Source organism: Protomyctophum parallelum, assembly GCF_964188405.1.
Source record: "Protomyctophum parallelum genome assembly, chromosome: 2".
Lineage (NCBI taxonomy): Eukaryota > Metazoa > Chordata > Actinopteri > Myctophiformes > Myctophidae > Protomyctophum > Protomyctophum parallelum.
The window spans coordinates 11,505,606-11,533,124 of record NC_139699.1 but is presented as its reverse complement, the minus strand read 5'-3'; the positions used below and the strand labels follow the sequence as shown (position 1 = coordinate 11,533,124).

At 44.3% G+C, this 27,519-nt stretch overlaps 1 protein-coding gene across 2 annotated transcripts in view; it reads left to right on the top strand.

The window, feature by feature from the left end:
* LOC310854968 (protocadherin-17-like) overlaps positions 1 to 27,519 on the top strand; it is a 319,220-nt gene that overhangs the window by 230,035 nt on the left and 61,666 nt on the right. The window contains exon 2 of one of the 2 annotated variants that reach the window (XM_083759752.1): positions 11,493 to 13,994. In XM_083759752.1, the coding sequence (XP_083615878.1) occupies positions 11,496 to 13,994 (2,499 nt within the window). In that variant the 5' untranslated portion in view covers positions 11,493 to 11,495. Of the gene's footprint in view, positions 1 to 11,174; positions 13,995 to 27,519 lie in introns of those variants that run through there. The other variant, XM_083759753.1, reaches the window with a different exon arrangement.

Sequence of the window (27,519 nt, the reverse complement as noted above, 5' to 3'; positions counted from 1 at the left end):
ACACACACACACACACACACACACACACACACACACACAGTTAGACCGAATGTTAGCGGGTATGTTTAATAGGGGTTTTCTTCATGTTTCCAGCGCTCTAACGTTTATTCACTTGAAACAAAGAACAAAGGAAATATCTTTAGTCTCTGCTAAAATAAATAAATTATAGCAAGTCATTTATAAACAAGCTCTTACGTTGCACTCCCTACAGATCAGACCGGCGAGCTGATAAAAATTAAAAAAACAGGAAAGATACTAAATGCCAAGAAGGCAGCTTCTATTTTTGGCCCCAATCATTGCAGTGGACTCCACAATGATTTCACATAACTAAGCATAAGGGCTTGTTTCATACCTGGCAATTTCCCCTTATTTTTTGGATAAATAATTGTTTCTACAGTATCGGCCATAAGCATTCAGCAAATAAACGTGAATCATGCACTATAGTTCTCTTACTGCAGATACTGAACTTTTTCCACGGTTGTTTTTAATTCATACTGTTATCTCTATACCAGGTTGGTTCTTGCTCATCAGAACACTAAACAAGGCAAGAGTCTTGCTCAGCGGTCTGCTGAGAGGCGATCTACTATAGACCTTGTTTGCAGGGGCGCAGATAGCATTTTATAACTGGGGGGGGGGGGACATATTTGGGGGCAGCCAAAATTCTCACATGTCTCCCCCTTCTCCACTCCCCCCCTCCCGGTTGCTGCTCGCACAGAGTATGTGAAGAGTCTGCCTGTGATATTAACTCATTTTGAAGAAAAAAACCCCCTCCTCTGCATGGTGAAAAGCTGCGCGATGGCAGGCTTGCAGTCAAATCTGGTAACATAGGCTACTTTATTAACTGGAATGAAGGACAAAAATGACCTGATCCTGAAAACTTGCCACATAAGGCATGCCACTGACATGCTGCACTGGCCTCACTGTCTCCTGTCCACTGTCCACTGACATGCTGCACTGGCCTCACTGTCTCCTGACCACTGACATGCTGCACTGGCCTCACTGTCTCCTGACCACACTGTCCACTGACATGCTGCACTGGCCTCACTGTCTCCTTACCACTGACATGCTGCACTGGCCTCACTGTCTCCTGACTCACTGACATGCTGCACTGGCCTCACTGTCCACTGACCACTGTCCACTGACATGCTGCACTGGCCTCACTGTCTCCTGCAACATGATGTAATTGAAGAAGATGGGGAACAATTGCACAAAACCAGAAACCTGACCCTCTGTTGAGTGACATGTAGTCTATACATAAGTCATAATGTTGAGAGGACATGACAGTTGTGTTCTACCAGTTGGTGAAACATGGCTCTGACATTATAGCTCTCGATAAAATGCAAAGAACAGTACATTCACACTGTCTGAGCGCTATATAACCATATAACTATAAAAATGTGTTTTTGAAAATCGTTCTACGGTAAGTCAAGTGGATGGCAGAGTTCACTCCTATAGAAATAATACAATGTGAAAAATAGTCATCATTACAGTTTGGATAGTACTCAGTGTGAATGGCGCTTCACAACAACCGCTCTTACACACTGTCACTTCAGTTGCTTTATATTGGAAGAGTGGAGGAGCCTACATCTTGTATCGGTTGAGGGAGGGATGACTGGAATAAGGAAAATGTAAGTGAAAGACATGCAGTAAAAGAGTAAAAACGAGAAGCTCTCTCTCTCTCTCTCTCTCTCTCTCTCTCTCTCTCTCTCTCTCTTATTACCACCTGAACAAAGACCATCGCCATTAGATTCTAATTAAATTACAAAATTGTTTTTTAATGTATCTGTTCACCGCGGCAGCCCATCCAAAATACACTTTCTGTCGGTGCATTTCCTGAGGGTCGTTAATTGGCCTAATGAAGAAGCTGCTAATGGCGTGGTTTATCTCCTGCAGCGCTGGTGACATTTCATCGAGTGCAGATGATACTGCAGACATTGTTTAAGCTCTGAGGGAGGTGGTTCTGAGACACGGGATATGTTATTTGGCAAAGGCATCGAAGGTTGCTGTGGCAACTATGTGGTCTTGGAGGAAATAGATAATTATTTTGTGATTACTTACCATATTTGAAATATTACACAATTTGGAAATGTCTGACTCAATGTCACATGGGTGCACTTTGTGAACTAAATGAACACTGAGGATTTTACACTGCACTAGAATAACTAAATAAATAGAAATGTGGAAAAGTTGTTACCGTTACTGACTGTTACACACACTATTAGAGCCTTTAGAACAAACGTAAGGTCCGCACACAATGCTCCAAAGCTTAAAAAATATATTTAATTTATTTATTAAGGTTCCTTGGCTTACACCATGGTGGACAGCCTCTTGGCTCTTCAGACATCTGCCTGCGTTACCCCTACATGTCGAAGTCTCCTTGGGCAAGACACTGAACCCCAAATTGCTGCGTGCGTGGGCGGACTTTACTTTTGTTGTATTATTACTACCTCGGCCATGGCACTTGGCTTTATTTCGGTCATTTCATCATCTGAGAAATGAGTTTTCTTCAACGGGTGGCTGGCTGCATCTCCCTTAGAGATAGGGTGAGAAGTTCAGTCACACGAGAGAGACTCAGAGTAGAACCACTGCTCCATCGCCTGGAAAGGAGCCAGCTTATAGGTGGTTCGGGCATCTGGTTAGGATGCCTCTCGGGCGTCTCCCTAGGGAGGTCCTCGACGCACGTCCCACTGGGAGGAGACCCCGGGGCAGACCAAGGATCACTTCCCACTGGGAGGAGACCCCGGGGCAGACCAAGGTGCAGTTGGAGGAAACACATCGACTCGCACTGGCCTGGGAATGTCTCGGAATCCCCCAGGAGGAAGTCACTAATGTTGCTCTGGAGAGGGAAGTCTGGAGCACTCTGGTGGAGCTGTTGCCCCCGTGACCTGACTACGGATAAGCGGTTGAAGATGGATGGATTTCATCATCTACTCAGGCTTATGTGAACGCCAGAGATAGTTTTTAAGATTCAGTATTAAGATATTTGATATTCATTTTAGCTGATCTTCATATATGGAGATGGCCATATGGTGGCATGACGTGTCACGAGGCGTGATGTCACGAGGCGTGACCATATATGGAGCCGACCAACTGACGGGAGATGCAGGTTTTCATAGTAAATGTGACAGTCGCGATAATGCACACCTGACCAGTATAGTGAATACAGACTGCATCTATTTGAATACACCCACACACACACACACACACCGTGTGTACACCTTAGACAGTGATGTGACATTTATCTTCAGCATTTATGAACACGTTGACATTGATTTCTCAAACCCACTGGTTATTACTGAGCTTTGGTTTACGACTATCTGACTATCGAACGATCCTCATCCCTGAGTCTTTCTGTCACAAAAGGTCAGGAAGAAAGTGAAGAGGAGCAGTGGTTTCATCATCCCAACGCTGTCATGTTGCTAGGAGACAAAGCAGAACCCGTTGACACGTCGGTCCACTCAGCTGTTGGCTGCATGCTAGTTATGGTGGCTTTGCTAGCACTGTCGTTTTCGTCGACTAAAACTAAACGACAAAATGTTCGTCGACTACCTTTTTTTCACTGACAAAAACTAAATAGAAACTAATTGAAAACTAAGCTATGATGACTAAAATTAAGACTAAATATATCGACAATTTCGTCAATAAATAAAAACTAGTCTAAAATGTTAGGAAGGGACTACTAGTGGACAAGAGATCCAGTATAAGTCATTTTACACTTGGTTGCATGCTGAAAATAGCCGATCTACAAGCTCACAACGTGTCGCAGCGCGGCGCGTTGTGAGCTTGTACATCGGCTATTTTCAGCAAGTGTAAAATCAGCCATCAGCCTAAAGGCCCGCCAAAATACATTTTAGTCGACTAAATCAACCGTAGATTTAGTCGACTAAAATCCCATGACATTTAGTCGACTAAAACTAGACGAACACTAAAACATTCATGGTGACTAAAATGTGAATAAAACTATTCAGAAGACTATGACTAAAACTAAAATCAAATGTTGCTGCCAAAAACAACACTGCTTGCTAGTGCAAACTAGTCTCTCTCTCTCTCGATACACGTGTTTTGGCTCCGACGATTTCCACATGTTTCCAAATGTTGCCAACAGTCTGCAGACATTGGATAAGGTGTCTAGGCTAGAGGGGGGGGGGGGGGGGGGGGGTTGTGTCACTGTCAGCATGTCGAAGAGTCCCATGGGGTTGAGACTAGGGGCGTTGGTGGGTCTGTTTGCGTGCGTGCGTACTTTATGTGTAATTGTGTATGCATGCATGCATGTGTGCATGCATGTGTGTGAGTGAGTGTGTGTGTTCTGATCAACGCTAATCTGATCCGACACACAATAATCACATTCTGTATAATTCTGCTCATAGGTATTGACTACAGGTGGTTTGCAGGATTAGGATATGATTTGCAGAGAGACGTGGACAGATCCAGTGTGCATGCAGCATGCACCATGACACTGCCAGCTATCGTGGGAGGCTGTGGCTCAGGAGGTAGAGCAGGTTGTCCAATGATCCCTGGGTCGGTGGTTCGAATCCCAGCTCCTCCTGTCCACATGTCGAACTGTCCTTGGGCAAGACACTGAACACTACATTGCCTCCAGTGAGTCGGTCGGTCTGAGCTCGCCACCATTGGTGTGTGAATGTGGGAAGTGAGGACGCTGGGGTCGACTGTTTGTCGCTTCACCTCCCAATATATGAATGAATGAACCATTGTAAAGCGCTTTTAGCACAGCGCTATAAAAATGCAATTTATTATTATTATTATTATCGGTTCATAGATGGCTGTCCTTGACCCTGCCCGACTAAAAAGAGCCAAGAGACACTATAACGGCAAAGAATTCTGCCACGTCGTTTATGCTACGATGTAGACATTTCATCTGGGAAGAATGTTATTGTGCAGAATGCAGATACACTGACTGGATCAGTAGCCTACTATACGACGCATTCTGGACCCACTGGACCCTCAAACACTCCAGCCAGTGGGCGGTGCAGCTGTATGCTGTATTCTGTGACCTATACTGTATCTTTGAGATACAGTATAATTGCTGTTTTAATTGTACAGCTAAACAGCAGGCTATAGCCAAGTATACCAAGTACACAGGTCAAGTTTACTAAGTACCCTGAGGGTTTAAGTGCTTAAATGTCTGAAAATACAAAATGGTGTAAACAAACTAAAAGCATAAATGTACACAACCTTGATAGTGCTGTCAAACAAGGCTATGAAGCTATGAAATCTATGAAAAAGCTGAATCTCTTCCTCACAGTGCAGCACATGTAACAAGGTGTCTTTTGTGCATTTATTCAGAGGTCCTATAATTATTCTTTCTCAGAGGTCACATCCACATGCCGGCATCGTTCCAATTAAGAAAACACCCACAAAAATGTGGGCATTATAATTCAGAAGCTTTTAAAAATAACACTTACTTTACTCGATTCAGGGCTTGAACTTGCATGTATTGGTAGAATTGAAGAAACAATTGAAGATGTACTAGCCTTCACTTCACCTTCACTGATGTTAATCTTTTTATTGTTACTGTCTGTCTGTCTGTCTGTCTGTCTGTCTGTCTGTCTGTCTGTCTTCTTTATACTTGATGTCGACTCTTGTTTGAGTATTATTTTGACATTTATTAGACTTATAGACTTATCTATGTATTATGGCATGACTTTGATATTATTCCCTGTATTGTTGCAATTGGTGACTTTCAATAATATACTAGGAATGTTCCCTTTCTTTTTTTCCCTTTTTTGGGGGGGGAAATGACACGATGGGAACTATGCACAAAAAACATTTTTTAGCTGAAAACTGTGATGTGATGTGACAATACAGCTGATTCTGATTGTTTCCCGTTCGGCCACACAAGATATCAAAATGTAATGGAACTTACTAAGCACATTCGTTCTCCCCTTTGGATGTATCGATTCATTCATAACCATTTGAGTGACCCCAGCATGGGCGGAGCTTTAACACGCCACTTGTCACCTAAAACAGGAGCTATAACAGGCCACTTGTCACCTAAAATAGTGGAGCTATAACAGGCCACTTGTCACCTAAAATAGTGGAGCTATAACAGGCCACTTGTCACCTAAAATAGTGGCACTATAACAGGCCACTTGTCACCTAAAACAGTGGCATTATAAAGGATACATAGTCTGGATTTTCGGTGGTTAGGTGACCACCGAACTACAACATGACGTCACGAGCCGCGGTGAAGAGCAAACCACCACCACCGCTCCAGTGGTAGAAGAGCCACCCATCAACTAATCTAATTAGTTGGACCTCACTTTGGGAACCCATGCAGTAGCCTACTGTACCTTACGACTGTGGCTCAGGAGGTAGAGCAGGTCGTCCAATGATCCATGGGTCGGCGGTTCGAATCCCGGCTCCTCTTGTTTACATGTCGAAAGTGTCCTTGGGCAAGACACTGAACCCCAGCCAAATTGCTCCCGATGTGCTGGTTGGTACCTTGCATGGCTTCTGCCGCAATCGGTGTATGAATGGGTGAATGTACCGGTAATGCACAATCTATGTAAAGCGCCTTGGATAAAGGGCGCTATATAAATGCACCATTTACCATTTACCATTATTCAGACACAATTACTATACAATCACAGTGCCATTATGACAATATCAATACAGAATCAACAGCATTATCAGTACAATAACAACATGTGTTACTGAGGAATACATGACATTACTATACAGTGTATGCGTGCAGTCATCGTCATCAATTTTCCATCCTGGTCGAGATCATGGATTCCACAATGCTACGCCAGACTTCCCGGTCCTTCATTGCCACCCCCAGTGGACACTATCCGTGCAGTACATGTCAGTCAGACAGTTATTTGTCTATTGGCCGAGGAGAGCGACCCTCAGGTGCCTAGCCTACCCCATGGCTATACAAATAAGGACAGACCAAGTCCTCCACCTCCACCGGGGGAAGATGAATCTGTAATTTCCTCTCTTGCTCAATTGCCTTTCTATCTCTTTGTGGAAGGAAGGGGGCAGAAGGGGTTGGCCGTGAATCCATGATAACCTCCAGCTTCCCTCACTCTTTTCACCTTCACCACCACCTCCTCCACTCCATCAAGGACGGCAGTGGCTCAGGAGTAGAGTGGCCGGTAAAGCAGCCAGATGGGGACCGCAAGGTTCCCAGTTCCACCCCGGCTCCCCCAGAGAGACACTGGACCCCTAATTTGCTCCTGATGTTATTGGTGCCCTCGTGGTTTCCTCCGCCATCTGTCTGAATGGTTAACACTGACGACTGAGTCATACTCCTCACCAGCCTGTTCAGAGTGTTTGTATCCCCAACGCCCAGCAGGTGATTGCAAAGAAGAGGCCTATATTTAGCCATTACAGTCTGATTGAACGTCTCCAGCATCTTGTTGCACACTGAAGAAACTGAGCCTTCTTGGAAAGAACAGCCTGCTTGTTACCTATATCTACATGACCTCACAGATACACAAACAATGCCTTTTCCTCCACACCACACCAAGTTGTGACTTCCGTTTTTTACTATAAACACTCATGTAACCATATTATTCCCTCCTGCTCTATACAACAATCAAGTTCATTCATTCATTTAACTCGGTTTCATTAATTTCAAACTCTCATACTAAATCTGTTGAACACCTAACACATGTTTAACAGAGGACGACCCTAGAGAGAAACACACTGTAAGAGCCATACGATGTCTACTGATTTTAAATGGTATATATATTGATGACATCACAGCAGGGCATGGGCGAGGCCAAAGTTGCCATGGTTACCCAGGGTATTTAAGCCTAGTCCCTGATTGAGCACAGGTGTTGCTGACAGGCAGAGGCACACTGTTTTAAACTGTGTTTGTTAGGCTGATGGTCTCTGTATGCGTTAATGGCAGTTTATGTTTATTTTATTGTATTTAATTTCTAGACTGAAGTATAGGGCTTTGGACTTTGAATAAATATGAACAACCTCCGAACCGTCAGTAACCAGTAGTGCCAGAAGTATAGGGCTTTGGGCATTACACACACATTGGTTGTCGATTAGGTCAGTGGTTCCTAAACTTTTTCGTGTCAAGGACCCCCAAATCAACATTTATTAGGCCACGGACCCCCCATTTGAAAACATGCCAGTGACTCCGATAAGGGAGGATTTTTACGGCTCTAGCAGTGATTCCCAAAACATATTAATTTCACACACATTATGCCACGGACCCCCGATTTAATGGCATTTCTATCTCTGGTACCCCAATTTATATTGTAAAACCACTGTTAATTTAACTCTGAGAGTGTACAAATGGAACCAATACACTCAGAGAGTGTACAAATTTGTACACTGTGAGTTACAGACCCATAAGGGTCCATTTGGTTCCTTAGCTAGTGACTCCCTGGAACTCCCTCAAGTACCCCCAGGGGTCCCCACTTTGGGAAACCCATGGATTGGGTTTGTATTGAAGGTGGTCCTTGCTATTGGAATTCTATTTGGCAGTTTTTTCTTTTTTTTTGTGCAAATTTCAAATAGCCTACTGCCCTACTCCATTGATATGATTGACAGAGAGGATGCTCCTGTACTCCTGAGGACAAGATCGAGTTGATTCATTTACCATCTACAAGCCGAGCTTGTAGGTCTGCTATTTTTGAAAAATCGTGAAAATATTTATTTCAGAAAACTGGAGGATTAAGGACTTTTTTTAATTTCGAGGTCAGGCCTAAATGGGGTTAATACTGTATTGCTTGTTGTTCATTATTTTTGGGATGTGTGTTGTTGTCTCTGTGTGCGCAGAGAGTTGTTGTCTCTGTGTGCGCAATGTTGACTTTGGTTGTGTTGTATGTATGCTTTGGCAATGTAGAACATATTTATCATGCCAATAAAGCCTTTTGAAATTGAATTGAGAGAGAGAGAGAGAGAGAGAGAGAGAGAGAGAGAGAGAGAGAGAGAGAGAGAGAGAGAGAGAGAGAGAGAGAGAGAGAGAGAGAGAGAGAGAGAGAGAGAGAGAGAGAGAGAGAGAGAGAGAGAGAGAGAGAGAGAGAGAGAGAGAGAGAGAGAGAGAGAGAAAAAAAAGTCTAGTTGCAAATAAAGACTCAACTTCCCTCAGGATGATCCCTCTCCTTTGGATTAAAATAAGCTTTTTCATAATGGTTTTATATTTAGTTGCCAAAATGATGCAAACCATAGCCTACTCTATAAGCCTGCTTTCAGTTGATTTCCAGATTCCATTTGAAAATGTTATTTTTTTATTTTGGAATTTTGGAATCCATATCAGATAATTTAAATTGTGTAAACGTGGGAATTAAATTGTATCCATTTATCTCTAGCTGACAGTATGGCACTGTGTTGTTGTATAGGTATAGGTCTATGTGTTTTGTATGTTGATTATGACTATTTTAAGTGTAATATGATGTACAGCCAATAAGCACAAGTTGGACCACTTTAATTAAATTCATACTTAAGTAATTTTGTAGCCCTATTGAATTTCAAACGAATGCAATTTGACGCCCACACCACACTAGCCTCTGAGCGTCCCCAAGCCTCTCTCCAGGCAGCGATACAACAATGAGCTGTGATATTTGAAAAGATGCATCACCGGTGAACTGCGGACCACCAATCATCTGTACCCTGTACCTAAAGCGGCGTTTGAATCCCTCCTCCTCTCCCACCTCTTCAAATCCATTGGCTGGCAGTGGGAGCAGCGACAATGTTTAATGCACCATGCGGTGTCCGGGAGTTTAGTCAGTGAGAAGAAGCGCTCTACATGGCAAGGGGTGGACCCGACGTGCGTAAAATACCAAATAGCCTAACAGCTTTATTTTATATCTAGTAAAATAACGGGTTTTTTTTGGCAACCATATAAAAAGAACCTACGGTAATATCATATCGGACGTTGTCATTGAACAGCTGGCCTATCATCATTTTGCTCCTGTGTGGCTCTGTGGACTTTACGGGAGGACAGCGGACGGTGGCAAGGACACTACGGGAATCAGTCACCCAGCACTAGCTGTTTGTTTCAGTTGGAGGGGGGAAGAAGGAGAAGAGATCGGTTGGCATTGTTAATATTCTTGGATCTATACGTGTATACTTCATCTGGGATTTTTCGAATCGCATCTTTCAAAAACAATTCCGCGGAAGAAGCACGGTGACTCACTGCAGGCGCAGCAAGCAAGCGCAAAGCTCGCTCCTGCATCCTAATCAGACGGGAGAGGAGAGGACTTCAGCTCATTGACATTACAGTCATACTTTTCTGGAGCACTTTTTTTCTCCCCTCCCGACAGCGGCTGCACTGTAGTCAGTGTGTGTCGGAGACTGGTGGCTCTTTCGACACGGGGAACAGATAGCAGTGACACTGGAGGTGGTGTGCAGGGGAACTCTCTCCAAAAACCTGCCCCTGGCTGAACTGGCATTGCTTTTAAACGGATTATTATTACGATTTTAGGTGAGTTTATATTTTTGCTCTTGTTATTTTCCCGTTAGTGTAATGTTTAATGTGCATTTTTATAGAGGTATGGGTATTGCTTTGGCAACCAACCATGCCTGTGCTAGAGGATGCAACAGCTTCTTATAACTATAGCACGTCTTGTGAAATGGTAGCGGAGAGCATTTGTGGTGATTCCTGTATTATGTATTTATTATTATTATTATTGAATAGCCTGAATACGCGGGTTTGAGGCTCATTCTGTCCATATTCATATGAATGCCACAATAATAAAAGGTCTATGGCTTCAGATATGCCTGCGGTGTTACTTACACGTATTAAAGTTCGCCTGTTCGGGTTTTTTTCCTTTTTCCCCCCCGTAAAATGGGCCATTATTAATGTTCCTGTCAAGTCGCTCACACGGAGATGTATGAGGCTGCGCTGGTACGTGCACGGATGTCCTGTTCATTGTAATAATGTGCTAAATGATCTTCAAGAGGGATAGTAAAGACTAGCTGTAGGCTATCTGGCCGGCACACCGATGGCTTCTCAAGGTTAACTAATTGACAGGCTTCCCATTATAATAGTGTAGATGAATTACGCATGAGACCCGTGTTGTAATTTAGCTTCAGCGGTGGATCTGGTAAGGTTGCTTGTCAAAGTACAGCGAAGGTTATTTTCTATATTGTAGATTTTTTTTTCAATCATAAACGGCAGCAGTTATTAATCAACAGTTTTCTTCTCATTTTTGTCTTAAAGGTGGTAAGAAAGGAGCACGTACAAGGACGATTCTGTTTCGTGGAGGCTGGATTGCGATTATTGCTCAGATGAGCCTGGGCGCTCAGCTGAATATAAATTAGGTATTCAGCACCACCGATTGCTGGAAGGGAGAGAGAGAGGGAGAGAGTTGGGGGCGCAAAGAGACAATCAAGGAAGATGAATACCTAGGCCTACAGAGAGCACTTGAGTACCTCACAATCACACCATGAACAGAACTGATTGTTTGATCATGAATAAATTAAATAACACATTTGGACGGCATATCAACAAGTCAAAGGAAGCGTGAAACACCTCAAAATTACACAGGTCTCTCACGGCACAGGGGATGTATCTTTCCATTTTCTTTTTCCTGCTATTATGGGCGCAAGCCCTGACGTTGAAAAACCTGAACTATTCGGTCCCGGAGGAACAGGGACCGGGTACTGTGATCGGGAACATTGCCAAAGATGCTAGAATCGGGCTGGAGGCGACGGGGCCGGGACAGGGTAAGAAGGCCAACTTCAGGGTCCTGGAGAACTCTGCCCCTCATCTCATCGATGTGGACCCCCAGAGCGGACTGCTGTACACCAAGCAGCGCATCGACAGAGAGACGCTCTGTCGGAGGAACCCCAAGTGCCAGCTCTCCATGGAGGTGTTTGCCAACGACAAGGAGATCTGCATGATCAAAGTTGATATTCAGGACATCAATGACAACTCGCCCACTTTCCCGTCGGATCAGATTGATATTGACATCTCGGAGAACGCGGCTCCGGGTACACGCTTTCCCTTGACCAGTGCACACGACCCGGATGCGGGGGAAAACGGCCTGAAAACCTATCAGATCACACGAGACGACTACAATCTATTTTCCTTGGAAGTGAAAGCCCGCGGGGACGGGACAAAATTCCCAGAATTAGTTATTCAGCGACCGCTGGACCGAGAGGAACGCAATCATCACACGCTCATTCTCTCGGCCACCGATGGCGGAGAATATCCCAGGTCAGGGACAATGCAGATCAATGTTAAAGTTATTGATTCCAATGATAATAGCCCCGTGTTTGACCAGCCATCGTATGTGGTGGAAATCCCCGAGAATTCCCCCCCTGGAAAGGTCCTGATTGATTTAAATGCCACTGACCCTGATGAGGGTAACAATGGGCAGGTAGTATATTCTTTTAGTGGCTATGCCCCAGAGAGAATCCGGGAACTATTCTCAATAGATTCAAGAACAGGGGTCGTAAAGATTCAGGGAGAAATCGACTACGAAGAGAGCCCAATTATTGAGATTGACATCCAGGCAAAGGACTTGGGCCCAAACCCAATCCCTGGACATTGTAAAGTCACTGTTAAAGTGCTGGATAGGAACGATAACTGGCCGTCGATAGGCTTCGTGTCTGTGAGACAGGGTGCCATCAGTGAGGCAGCACCCCCAGGCACTGTCATTGCTCTCGTCCGTGTCACAGACAAGGACTCGGGCAGGAATGGCCAGCTTCAGTGCAGAGTGCTGGGAAATGTCCCTTTTAAATTAGAGGAGAACTACGATAACTTCTACACCGTGGTGACAGACCGGCCTCTGGACAGAGAGATGCAAGACGAGTATAACGTCACCATCGTGGCCAAAGATAATGGCCTCCCCCCTCTAAACTCTACCAAGTCCTTCACCGTGAAGATCCTAGATGAGAACGACAACGTCCCTCGCTTCACCAAGTCTGTGTATCTCCTTCAGATCCCAGAGAATAACATCCCTGGAGAATACCTGGGCTCGGTTCTGGCCCACGACCCGGACCTTGGCCAGAACGGCACGGTGTACTACAGCATAATCAACTCCAACGTGAGCGGCGGCGATGTGAACACCTACGTCAACGTCAACGCCGCGAACGGTGCCATCTACGCCGTGAGGTCCTTCAATTATGAGCAAGTGAAATACTTTGACTTCAAGGTCCTGGCCAAAGACAACGGCTCCCCTCACCTGGAGAGCAACACCACCGTGCGCATCAGCGTCCTCGACGTCAACGACAACATCCCCGTCATTGTTCTGCCCCTGCTGCAGAACGACACCGCCGAGATCCACGTGCCGCGCAACGTCGGCGTGGGCTACATCGTCACCACGGTGCGGGCGGTGGACAACGACTACGGCGAGAGCGGGCGGCTCACCTATGAGATCTCGGACGGCAACGAGGAGCACCTGTTTGAGATCGACCCGGTGACCGGAGAGGTGCGGACGTCCCACCCGTCCTGGGAGGACGTGAGTCCCAGCGTGGAGCTCATCATTCGGGTAATGGACCACGGGAAGCCCACTCTCACCGCCGCCGCCCGGCTCATCGTCAAGGCCTACAACGGGCCGCTGGCGGGCGGCGAGCCGCGCATCAACGAGGAGAACCGCAACTGGGACATGTCCCTCCCGCTCATCGTGACGCTGAGCATCATCTCCGTGATGCTGCTCGCGGCCATGGTCACCATCGCGATAAAGTGCAAGAGGGAAAACAAGGAGATCCGCACGTACAACTGCCGCATCGCGGAGTACTCGCACCCGCAGCTGGGGAAGGGCAAGAAGAAAAAGATCAACAAGAACGACATCATGCTGGTGCAGAGCGAGGTGGAGGAGAGAGACGCCATGAACGTCATGAACGTGGTGAGCAGCCCCTCCCTGGCCACCTCCCCCATGTACTTCGACTACCAGACCCGCCTGCCGCTCAGCTCGCCGAGGTCGGAGGTCATGTACCTCAAGCCCACCACCAACAACCTCAGCGTGCCCCAACAGGGCCATGTGGGATGCCACACCAGCTTCACGGGCCCGGTCTCCAGTACCACGGATACAGCCACCAACCGCATGTCCATCATACAGGTAGGCCCAGTCTCCAGTACTAGTACTACACACACCCACCAACCGCATGTCCACTGTTTCACAGAAAATATGCCATTGTCTTTGATTGTACGTCTTCAGTCCTCAGAAAACTGTATCCCCATCAAATTTCTACAGAAACATTCTCTATGAAGTTAACATAATCGTAAACAAGTAACGACTCGTAAGGGTCAGTTTGGGTCCACTTTTAGTTCTCAGAGTTAAATTAATCCACAAGAGTTTAGTGTGTGTCTCAAATAAGGAAAAAGGGGAAAAATCTTACAGAGACAATTATAACATTAAAGAGCTGGCATCAGAAGGGTTAAACAAAGTAAACCTTCAGTGGCTATGTTAAAATACAAGAGGAATCGGTTTATCTTTTATTTGGCCATAGATCTTGAATCAGTTTGGATTCACTGACCGTCATTGCAGAATTAATGTTAATTAATTCCTGTGGAAGAAACACATCTTGTGGATTATTAGATAGTTGGCATGCTTGAACAAACAGCATATCTGGAGTGGACGACTGGATATGATCTATTGACTGCTCCCACAGAGATGATATATCATCTTCTCATCATCCAATAATGAGCTTTTGTGGTTAAAAATACACTTACTGTAGCCGCACTAAGTCTTAATAAAGAGCTCAATCAATAACTTACTTCTTCTTGGTATTGTGTATTATCTCTCTCTTATGCCTTATTAGCATTCTGTGGATTTGTGTGGGTCTTGATAGTTGATGAATTGCAAAATCTCCATAAACAGAACTAGGCCCAATCACCAAGTGTGATATCATATTAACACTGCATGCAATCATTTTAAAGTTCATCACATAACGTTACGAAACACTTAGTTTGCATTTTTATTTAAGCTTTTTTTCTGCAGATGTAATTTTTGCAGTGACATACGGTGAAATTAATTCATTTATCTATATAATATTGCTTTGAGGATTATTTAGTTCAGCTGGATTAACTTTCCTATTGATTGTTCTTGTGTTTTTCCATTATTTTGTCAACATATTTTGTGATGAGTACAGGCTGTATATATAAGCTTGTGCTGTTGTCACTCTCTGGCTGTTTCTAGCTTGCTATAATTTAGCGAGAAATATATGTGACTGTTTCCTAGTTCATACTAATGGGCTGCATACACTTTCTATCATGCCCGGCTCCCTCTATTGTTGTGCTTATCTTTTGTGTCTGCTATGTTTACTATTTATGCCGTGCACGGATGTGAGGATCACAGTGATCACATGTGACACGTTCTCACCAGGGAGGAAGGGAGGGATGTCCACTCTTCTCACTCCATGTCCTGCTTCTATTATGAGCCAGCTGCAGAGGGCAGAGGTCGGCACCACTGCCCGCTGAGGCTTCCTAATCAGAGGGACAGAATAATTGCCCAGTCGTTGTTTTGGCAAGCAATTTTCTATTTTAGTTTTAGTCATAGTCTCCTCAACACATGTTTTACTGTGTTGTTGCTCATGGAGGGACGGTCCCCTCACAACACATGAGGTGTGCTGGGTGCTCTATGTTGTATTATTCAACATAAACCTGTGTAGTGGGAGATTGGCCCGGGGCGTCAGATTTCTTCTAAAGACATACCAACTTACCAAGGCATATCCCTTTCCCCACATAGCCTCTCTCTTTCTCTCTCTCTCGTCCTCCTGCTCCTCCTCCTTTTCCCTCCCTTAGTGTGGACAGTAAGTAACCTGAGTCAGGGCAGAGTGGCTATGGGAAATATGTCAGGAAACAAAGACAGAATTCCCCCCTCCATCGATCCCAAGGCCACTCTGCCTATCTGTCACTGTACAGCTACCATGGGAGGGGAGGCTAAATAAGAAAAATAAATAAAGTTAGATAAGAGAGAGAGTGGGGGGGGGGGGGGGGCATATCTTTTGCTCAGACAGTTTTCACAAGGGCACCTTTACTGCTCCCTTCATCCATGCTGTAGCTAGCAGGAACTGTAGCTCTGCCTCTGTGACTCTCCCAGTCTCTCAACACACTCTGCTGCCGGCATCTAATGATGTTTTATCACGGTGCAGAGCCACAGACAGAGAGAAGCGCTTCTAGCTGGGAGAGTGGAATAATATGAGAACGTAGGGCTCTGCCGGCCTTATCGTACAGCAGTGACTACTGGGCCGACACCGGGCCCAGGCAGCGGTGGAGAGGGAGAGAGCTTTCATTTCATTTGTAAAGAGAATTCCTCGGCTAAGGAGATGGATGATATGTAATGATGCCTAATTCTGCTTAAGGCGTTGAAGGGATATATTACTTACTGTGGAATCAAGGTTAAAGCCAATCCACTGCTGAGTTCCTCAGTGTTCTAGACTGGAAAGAAAAAGGGGGATTTTCAAGTAATTCGCCCTCAAAGAGCAAGCTGGTGCCCAGTCAGTGCCACTCTCGTCTAGGGTTGTGTTTCCAGCCGTGCTGCGCTGTGGGTCACTGCCTGGTTTATGTGTGGGTTTTTTCCCCACTCTTTCCCATTTTCACAGAGTAACTTCAAGTGGAAGTAATCAAACACATAATACAGCTATTAAAGGCAATTATAATCTATTTGGTTTGATAATCCTTTTTTATTATGGAGTGCTTTAATTGAATTAAGTGAAGAAACTGTTCAATTAATTGAATCCTGTTCAGTGGGTGGCCATCCGTGATGACATAGAGCAGGTGCTGTGGAGGTGAGGGGGAAAAACAGAAGTGCTATAAAAACCACCTTTAGGTGGCGACAATCTGCCTTGTGTAGAATCATGGCACAAGGGTGTCAGGGGGTCTTATAGCCATCACTTGACATTGCTAGGGTTGCACTAGTAGGTATACTGTATAAGTTGATACAATAAATGTATTAAAGTTACATGTACCTGCTTTTCTATTGCTCCAGAATATGTTCTTCCTGTTGTTTTGGTTAGTGCAGACACTGTACACTACAGTCACATCACATGCAATAGAACAGGCTCCGGAAGGCCTGCAGGCCCTCATACAAGAATGCTCATTGACTCGGCTGAAAGGAAACAGATATATATAGGATGCCTGAAGGGATATTTCCCCCTCACACCATGGAGACTTGAATATATTGATTTTTGTCTTGCTTTTGTCGCATTCCTAAGCCAATAATTTGATGACCCAGCAGTAGTTTCCTACAGAGACACAACACGTCTCCTTTGTGTCTCCATATAGCGAATCACTGGTTACATATAAATGTAATACATGTAGTTTATCAATATAATATATTTGATATTCATAGGGTGAGCATGTGCATACTAATGCGCCTTGAGGAGAGTTGTGTGTGTGTGTGTGTGTGTGTGTGTGTGTGTGTGTGTGTGTGTGTGTGTGTGTGTGTGTGTGTGTGTGTGTGTGTGTGTGTGTGTGTGTGTGCGTGTGCGTGCGTGTGCGTGCACTACGTGCGCAAAACAGACACAATGTCTGGTTCTTCTCTGGCGAAGACGATCATGAGAGGAGTTTATAGTTTGGAGGGTCCTTTTCTAGGCAGGCAAGTTGATGTCCATATAAGCCAATCCTTGACCAATAGGAGCACCGTTGGCGTACGTGGCTGTACATTTCATACTACTGTCACACTACTACTGTACATGTATGATACCGCTGTAGTTCTGTATGATACCGCTGTAGTTCTGTATGATACCGCTGTAGTTCTGTATGATACCGCTGTAGTTCTGTATGATACCGCTGTAGTTCTGTATGATACCGCTGTAGTTCTGTAGTAGTGTAGCATGCAGATCTGTAGGCTACTTAAGGAAAACGATAGCCAGAAATTAAAGACGCTATTCTCTCCATTAGAGATGCGTTGGTCCAGTAGAATGTGTTGGTCTGACCAGGTTTCAAACTAGTTTCAAAAGCCATATTCAGGATCAGCATCCACCGTCCATCTTTATTTTTGTAAACAAAGATCTACATGAAAAACTAAACTTAAAAATATGTAAATGTCACGTAAACCTAACAAAAGTTTATCGAACAAAAAACATCATAATGCTGGTTGTGGTCGAGCGCACCTGTGCATTTGCACACGTGCACCACTCACTACACCAGTGGCTGTGACGTCTCGAGTGTTCATTTAATGTGTCTATTATATATGAGTTAAAGTTAAACTAACACAGAGAGGATTGTATTGTATTGAAATCGCTCCCATGCTTCAATAGGCAGCGAATGGAAAAGCACTCTTTATTCCATTCCATACCTTCCCCTAGCTCTCATCGTATATTACTTAATGCCACTATATTGTACTATTTTGTTCTATAAACGTGTTTGTCCTTCCTCTGCAGGCAGTGAATATTCTGCACAGACTCGGGTGTTTGTTTTAGGGCGAGGTGGTTCATAGAGGCAACGTGTAATTTGTGTACTTGTGTACTCTTCCCTCCCAGGGTTGAGCTCTTCAGAGCCCCAAGGTTCAAGATTTGTTTTATTTTAGGTTGTTGCTTGTCAGTACATTAAAAAGGGCCTTATCGGCTTTGCCCTGGGATGTGTCTTCATATTTTCTCAGGCAGACACAGACCTGCTTGCCTGCCACTACTATACATAACAAACACCACACGCTGAATTCCTTTGAATTATTAATGGGATAGTTTTATTTTTCTTCATCTCCCCTAAGCTTCTATGATCGATGCTGTTCTACTGAAAGGGAAGTGCAGTCAAAACCTAAGAATGTCACTCTGGGGAGTGAACTATGTTTAGTTTAGTTCTTCTTAAAAGTCAAAGTGGAACATTTTGTTGTTGAAACCGATGGTTTTGTATGCATCGACACAGTCAAATTCCCACCGTAAGGGTGGATTTGGTCCATTTGTACATTTAACGCTGCTATTTCACTGTGTTGGTTGGTATTCATGTGGTGTGTGCAGCGGGTTGTTTGCTTGCATCTGGAAGCCGTGGCAGTAGGCCGGTGTTGTAGAGCACAGCGCAGCTTCCCATGCCATTAATAAATCATAGCGTTTTAACAAATCAAAGGCAAGTGGAAGATGTCACGATAAACATCTTATGATCTCCTGCTACACGATTGTCGGCATGAGGGAATATAGGCCAGTCAATTTAAGATTCGGCCATGGCTGAATTTAGCCCAAGGAGTGCTTTTCGTGTGAAACTAATGCGTGGAATGGGTTCAGAATCATAATTGAATAACCCCTGGTAGTTTGACATGCTACGTAAAGCATAATTCAATTTCTTGTATCAATTTTTAATGTTATTTGGATGACCATAGTATGGATCATAAAAAAAAACCTTGAACGTTTACTATTACAATTTCTTTAGGGTCACACCCCCTTTTATAGCTTAGATTGACTGGCCTATAGAGCGGGGGGCCAGATGGGAAGGGGGAAAGATTCGGCAAAAATACAGTAAAGTATAACGATTACAATAAAGAAATATGGTGTGTGCGTGTGTGTGTGTGTGTGTATGTGCGCGTGTGTGTGTGGAGCTAATCTTGCAAACCGTTGGACCAATCAAAATTTCTCGTTATGTAGATGCTTCCCACCTGCGGGGGTGATGCAGTGATTACAGTACATGACAGAAGACAGAGTGAGAGGTTACAGGGAGCAGAGAGAGAGGTGTGTAGAGTAGAGAAACATCCTGCAATCAGATCTTTGGAGATTTCCATGACATTTGCAAGAACATAGCATGTTTTGTATGAGATGGGAGACAGAGGTGGAAGCGAACTTCTCAAAAATGAAAGCAACCCTGATGAATATGTGGTTATATTCATATAGAAAACAGAATAAGAAATGATTATTATAACTAAAGCTAGCAAAATAAATACAAAACAGTACAGTAGTACATTAGTGCATCACGTGGATGCAGAGGTCGTTGTTTTATTGCGTCCCTTAAATATGAACTGCATTTTGGGATTCAAAATACACCCTATTTTAATCTCTGTTTATTTGACCTATTAGTATTTAGTATTGAGTAGGAAGAGAAGAACACCATTTTTTCAAATGGAGAGAAAGACTGACCGCACAATCTGACCGCTGCGATGGAGAATTAGCCAGGCACTTTTAAGCTCTACTCTCAGTCAGTGGGTAAACTGACCACGTGGAGATGGCACGGTTTATATAATTAGACCGTACCTTTCATGTTTCCGTTTCAAAGTGTGTGTGCAGTATGTGGTGAGTCGAGGGTTTAGATGAATACAGAATGATTTCTGAGCGGCCATTGTACGACAGGCAGTGGCTCAGGTGGTAGATCAGGGTGGGCAACTTTGATGATGAAGAGGGCCACTATATTTCCACACTCCAGAGGGGCCACAGTGCATATTACTGTCCTACGATCTACAAGCTCAAAACGCGTCGCAATCGGCAATTTTTTGCTATATTTGAAAAAACATCTGAATATTTTTTTGCTTTATTTTTGAATTGGAATCCTGAAAAGTATAACCTTTTTATTGAATTTCAAATGTTTGTTAACATAACTACATTGGACACAAAAATACTAACATTTTAATATAGTCATTAAGTAGGCTACTAGTCATTTAATACTAGTCATGAAGTAATTAAAGCGGGTTTGGAATTGTCACAGCTGAATTGAAATCAATACTATTTCAATCATGACTGATAGTACTACTACTATCAGTTTCCTGGTATTAACATGCGGGCCGCATTAAGTGAAGGTGGGGGCCGCATGTGGCCCCCGGGCCGCCAGTTGCCCACCCCTGTGGTAGAGGGTTTTGATCACTGGCTACGCCTGGCTTTGTATTGAATCCTGAGCAAGCTGTTATATACTGTAAATGCACAATTAAGCAATATTACACTCGAGGGCGTGGTTTAACGTGATTATTGCCATGACAGTGATGCGATCAGGAACGAGACGTAGTCGAGTTCCGCATGCATCACTGTAGTGGCAATAATCACGTTGAACCACACCCTCCAGTGTAATATTGCAATTATACAACATACAGTTACCCTTAAAACTCAGAAAATCGCTGAAAAAAAAAAGATATTTTTAATGACAGATGTAGTCACTACGACCACCGAGTTTGCTAGCGCTCTGGGAAAACAGAGCAGCTGGATTCTTTGTTTTGATTAGGTGGTGAATGGTGCTGGTTTAACCCACGGCTAGAAGGCTGTTTCAACCAATCAGATTGCTTCCTCGAAACGACCTGTGGTATATAATTTACATTATTCAACAGGTTCTACATTCTTTGAGTACTTTGCGAGTTCCGTCGGTATACACTTCCATCCAAAGAGCTTTAAAGTTAAACCCAGTGTTTCTTTGAAACAATTATATTGGACGTTTTTCCATTCTGATTCTGTAAGGCCATTTAGAGGCTAATGGGGTTTCTTTTGTATTGCCAGCCATTTTGTTCGGTGCTGTCGTCTTTTGGGACAGCCGGTGTTGTTTTTCCCGACCCTGTTGATGCTGCGAGTTTAGGCACAGCTCTGTGCTGTTGCAAATACACGCCTACTCCTCAGATGGATAGAACCACACTGCCACTGACACACGGAACGTTTTACTTTTAAAACACATTCAATCGAGTGAACCCAACACCCTCGTGTTTCCTCTGGGGAGGGAGACGCACTTTAAAAGTTTAGCTCTCCAGACATGCAGAAAGTCACTTCTTGTTGTTGTTTCTGTTCACGCCTCCTGTGGCAAATATTAAACTGCTAGACCTCAAGGTGTTGCAGGCATTATAGCCAACAACAACATCCAAGGAACGTGGGGAAGAATAACCTGGTTGAAAGGAGGAAACGCGCACAAAAAGAAAAAGAAACCCACATTGCAAACCTTCCAGACAGCACAGGGATCCCGCTAAGATTCAGCCTCTGTGTGTGGTTGCGTGTGTAGGTCTGGATGTGCATGCCACACATGCACCTTGTGCTATACCGTCCACCACCAGCTGTGCTCTGGAGCATTAGCCACGCTCTTCTCTTCGTTTTGGCCGGGGTTCCCCCCCCCCCCCCTGGGTAACCTTTGAACCCCCCTCCCCACGGGGTCCTCTGGCTGAATGATTTGAACAGCAGGGTGTAAGACCCAGAATTGTTGATGGTGCATAGAACGTTCCCAGGTAGGATTGGACTGAACCCTGTAATAATGTGAACTGACGTGCAAGGCTCACAGAAAGACTATGCGTGTGTGTGCGTGCGTGCGTAACATGGCAACATGTTTCTTTGATCAGCAGCTGGGTCTCCTCACTGTAAATCAAATGCTCAGATGCTCCCAAAGTCAAACAACGTGGAACTAGCGTTGCTGTGTCTTGGCGCCCTTCCAATTCCAAGAGAGCTTTTATTTCTGCTGTATCCTCCATCACCGTGCCCCAGGCACAGTAAAAGAAAATATATATACAGTATATATATATATATATATATATATATATATATATATATATATATATATATATATAGTTGCGAACGCAGTGATTGCGAATGCAGTGAGCACTAACTATGAGACCCTACAGATCATGTCTGTGTGTCTGTGTGTCTGTCTGTCCCGCTGTGACACCACCCGCCCGCCACCAGAGGGCGCAGCTGTAGCACACACACACACACACACACACACACACACACAGTAGAAAACTTTAAAAAATGACTAACTAAAAACAAAAAAAAAGTACGTAATTTATTCTAATTGTTGTTATTGCAATTTACGAGCTGCGTTCGCTTCCCGCGTTTGCGCGTCTTACTTGTTATATATACTGTATATCCATAGCACCTGGCGAAGCTCACGGCAAAACGCGTCGTGCTAATAAATAAGTTGATGCAGTAAGTTGTCCGTCTCTGTTCCCTGGAGTGTGCAGTCCCTTCCTTGGAAGGTTTTTCTCTTTTTTGATATATATATATACATATATATATATATATATATATATATATTTGTATGGTCCTTTTTTCACTCAGAGTAAAATTAAAACTCAAGGATTTTCTTTTCACTTTGCACGTATGTGCTGCTGTATAGACAACCAAGCAAAGGAAATGAGTTATGTGAATCCCTCTACCTCATTAGTATGAGGTGGGAGTAGCTCTCTCTCTCTCTGTCTCTTTCTCACCCACAAAATATAACCTCAATAATATATTATGTCATTAACTGAATGGAGGAATAAACCATGAATCTCATCTCATTTTGTCCACATCTCCACCTCCACTAAACAAGCCAGCATAAACAGATTTCATCTCATCTTGCTGCATACGCAAGCACGCACGCACACACAGACACGTACACACACGTTTACATCACTGTAATCCATCCGGGAATGTCAATTTTGTAATTTGAGGAATATCATTTCTATATGTATCCTGCCAGCATTTGCTTTGCATGGTGGACACACACACACACACACACACACACACACACACACACACACACACACCACTGTGTCTGATAAGAGCTGATGCTGGCTTCATTACACTCCATCATAATGATGGTGTCGCACACAGAAATATAAGCTCACAATGTGTCGCATCGTGCCAGCGTAATGGTTATTTTTGTAATCCACCATCGTACAACAAGGTATATTACAAGGTTTAATGGTTAATCGGAATAATACATTTAGTAAATTATTATAAAATCACACAGAAAGGGCCTTTCTGTGTGTAGTTTGCATGTTCTCCCCGTGTCCCCCAGGGTATAGTACCCTCACAAAAACATGCAGTAATCCTGGTCTCTAAACTGCCTCCCCCTGGCCAGCCGGGGCGCCTGATGGAGGGGAACGGAACTGGTCGGAATAACGTGTTCCTTTCACGCGCTACGTCCGGCCGGGGAAACTCTCCCCTGTCAGGTGAAAAGAAGCAGCTTGGACTCCTCATGCATAGAAGGAAGCATGAGGTCAGTCCGATGCTCGCCCCCCAGGTTGGCAGAGGAAGTGTAGCGCCCAGGATTACATTAGATAATTGACACTGGGTGAAAAAAATGGGTTACAACATTGTGGGATAAAACATATATCTATCACCAAAAAAATGTGTTTCTCAATTATTCAATTAACCCCTTCAAAACCTTTTGTTTTCAATATATTTCCGGTTAATTTCCTTAGGCTTAAGAGAGATCCCACTGTCGCTTTCTGTCAGCCATTGTATTCGTAATGTTCACAGTTTGAAATCTGACTCCCGCGTTTGGAGCCCTGGAGGGAATTGACAGACGCCGGCTGTTATCTGTTTGTGGTAACAGAGAAGAATGACTCGGTGCTTTTAGGAACTGTTTCCTAAACAAACATACAAAAAAAAAGGAAAAGCTTGCTAAGTGGTGACTAGAATACACAATTTTGTCAACAAATCGTTTTCGCTGCGTCTGCTCTTTCAGGCGGGTTTCACTCCAGCAGTCGTTCTAAAGCGGTGTTCCTAATCCTACCATTCTACCCCTTTTTTACTGTTCAATAAGCCCCTCGCTGGGTTAATTGTGCTTAAGAAATACATCTTTTTTTGTTGCTGTGTTGGTTGTTGAACAGATGGATCAAACTCCGGACTGGGTTCTGATTGATTTAAATTCTGCTTTTGATACAGAGTCTACAGAAATATGTTAGCATACTGCGTGGCTCTGAGCATTGTTTGATGAATAGGACTTATAATAATGTTCAAGTGCTCTCAATCTCACAAACACAGACACACACACACACGCACGCACGCACGCACGCACGCACGCACGCACGCACGCACGCACGCACGCACGCACGCACGCACGCACGCACGCACGCACGCACGCACGCACGCACGCACGCACGCACACACACACACACACACACACACACACACACACACACACACACACACACACACACACACACACACACACACACACACACACACACACGTAAACACACATTCTCTGTTTCCCTTCCTTTGTCTAGGAGGCTCGTGTCATCTTGTATAAGAATTGCCATAGCTCACGTTGCTGATGACCCAAGCCCAACTCATGATGATGAGATTATCTTGTCACCAGTGCAGAGTGTATGTCTGCCATATCGATCCACTGGCAGTCTTAATAAATGAAGCCCTGTGATGGAGGCGTTGGTCCAATGATAACGCTCAGAACAGCAGACTCATGTACACTCAATGCCGCTGATATGATGAATGGAGCCTCAATGTCCTCCTGCTCCCTCTCCTGCTCCCTCTCCTCTCCTCTCCTCTCCTCTCCTCTCCTCTCCTCTCCTCTCCTCTCCTCTCCCCTCCCCTCCCCTCCCCTCTCCTCTCCTCTCCTCTGTCTTCCTCTCCTCTGTCTTCCTCTCCTCTCCTCTGTCTTCCTCTCCTCTGTCTTCCTCTCCTCTCTCCTCTCCTATGTCTCCTCTCCCTCCTCTCCTCTCCTTTCTCTCCTCTCTCCTCTCCTATGTCTCCTCTCCTCTGTCTCCCTCCACCGCTCCGCCCTCCCACGTCCTCTCAGAGGTCATGTTGACATGCAGTGTTGATGTACTCCCAGGTGGGGACTGGGGACACATGCATGGGTGCTGCTGTGGAGGGGAGCCAATCAGATGGAGCTACGGGGGAAAGAGGGGGGGGGAGCCTCCGGAAGGATGGATGTCCTAGGATGTTCTCTACATCCTAGGACACAGTTTTAAGCCTGTCACAACTATTACATAATTATTTGAGGATAATCTCAATATATTTTGCATAATTTGAAGACAAATATGAAATAGCTCGCAAATAATCGCAATTATTTGTGTCAGTTAATCGTCTACCTCCTACCCTCTAGTCTAGTGTACTAGGATTAGTGCTGCCAGAATTGGCCAAAAATGATATTTGAATATTCCTTGTAAAACACCACATGTATTTGAACAATTTTCGAAAGATTTCTAATGTTGAATGTATATGATTTTAATATGAATATGATATGAATATTATTGCAGAATAATATGCTGTAAAACGTTCTCTTTCTTTATCTATATGGTCCGGTCCTGTATGGGCCACGGTTGGTGCTGAGAAATGTGCTCTCTTGAGTCTTGCGAGATCAAATGAATGAATCATAATTATCTTAATAGCTTAATCTTTGTATAATGTTTTAGTTTACGTGGCACAGAGTCTCGCCAGAACTCACGCAGCTATTGTATTGTTATTTTTTTTAAATTAAAATCTTAATTGAATGTATCTGAAAGCCATTAGGGACCGAGGCATGGTTTTGTGTTTGAAACGGTTGACTTTCGCTGTTACAGTCGGCTATCTTTACATCTGAAGGGGAAGGTCAAAGGGCTTAGAGCTTTAGAATATATGTGCACTACTGACTGTCTCTCCTATGGGTCTGGGTTGATTAATGCTAAAGCTGGGCCTGACAGTTGTTTAATGCACCACGGGCAGACTTAAAAGAGTTTGCAGGGAGCAGCCAGGGCATCAGGACGCTTTGACAACGCAGCATTAAAGCCAAAGCCTTTCTGTCAGGTCTTACCTCAGACTATGTTTGGACATTACCCTCCATCTACCCCCCCTCCCCCTCCCCCTCCTCCCCATCCCTCCAGTGTTCCATCGTTCTGACAGTTACTTCCTCTCTCTTGCTCATTACCTCGTCACCACTGACCAAATGGAAAGGTCACTTTGAAGAGAAACCCCACTTCTTGGTCCATTTACTCTGTGTCTGCAGTGTGTGCGTGCATGCGCCAACACGCGTAGTCGCGTACAATATGCCTTTTATTTTTTGGTATTCTTTTCATTTGTGTTAGCAATAGCCTCTATTCTGGGTTTTTCCAATTCCATCCACGGGCCAGTGCTTTGTCTAACAATTCAAATAGGCATAATTTTGTCCTTTGGTTTATCAGCTCTCGTCTCTCTCCGTGTCCTTGGTGACTCCAGAGAGTAGAGAGCCGTCACTGTTTTCATTTCAACATCGATCTGCTTTCAAGCAAAATCCTCTATTAATTTAACCCATTTTGAGATCAGATTCTAAAAATGTCTTCTACATCCTGACAGTTCTCTGAAAAAGCTATGTTTCTATGTCAGTCGTTCTTCGATTTTTCAAAAATAGCAGACCTACAAGCTCGTAGCGCGCCACCGAGTGGCACGCTATGAGCTTGTAGATCTGCTATTTTTCAATAGCTAAAGCATAACATAATGCTAACACCAAAAGGGGTTCCCGCCCAAAATGGGTTAACTCAGAAGTTGTGCACACACGTGACCCGAGAGGGTTTACTTTTTGCGATGAATTAGCGTTAAGTTTAAAGTTTAAACTGCTGTTTGTGTTATGAGTACAGGCCATAGACTGTAAGAAATATGGACAAAGCGTTCTCCGGGTCTTATATGGACGTAAAATGAAGCCTGTCAGTCCTTGAACTGTAAGTCGCCATCTTTGTAGATCCGTTTGGGCCCAGCTGGCCATTGGCTGGCTCCGTTTGGGCCCAGCTGGCCATTGGCTGGCCCAGACAACGAGGCGGGACTTCCCCCCTTCTTCTTTGTTGGTTTTTATTTTGACTGAATGAGGGGTGGCTCCCGTTCATAGACGGTAACGGTAGCCACGCCCCTCAGAACATGCGCGACTTTATGGTCATTTTTTTAATAAATGGGACCATAGTTTTCCAAAAAGAATATTATGACATGAGAAATGATACTTTAAACTAGTGACTGGAAGCAGAAAGTATTCATGACCATGTTTATTAAGGTAATACAGTCTAGGTGAAGTTGGGCCCAAATACATGG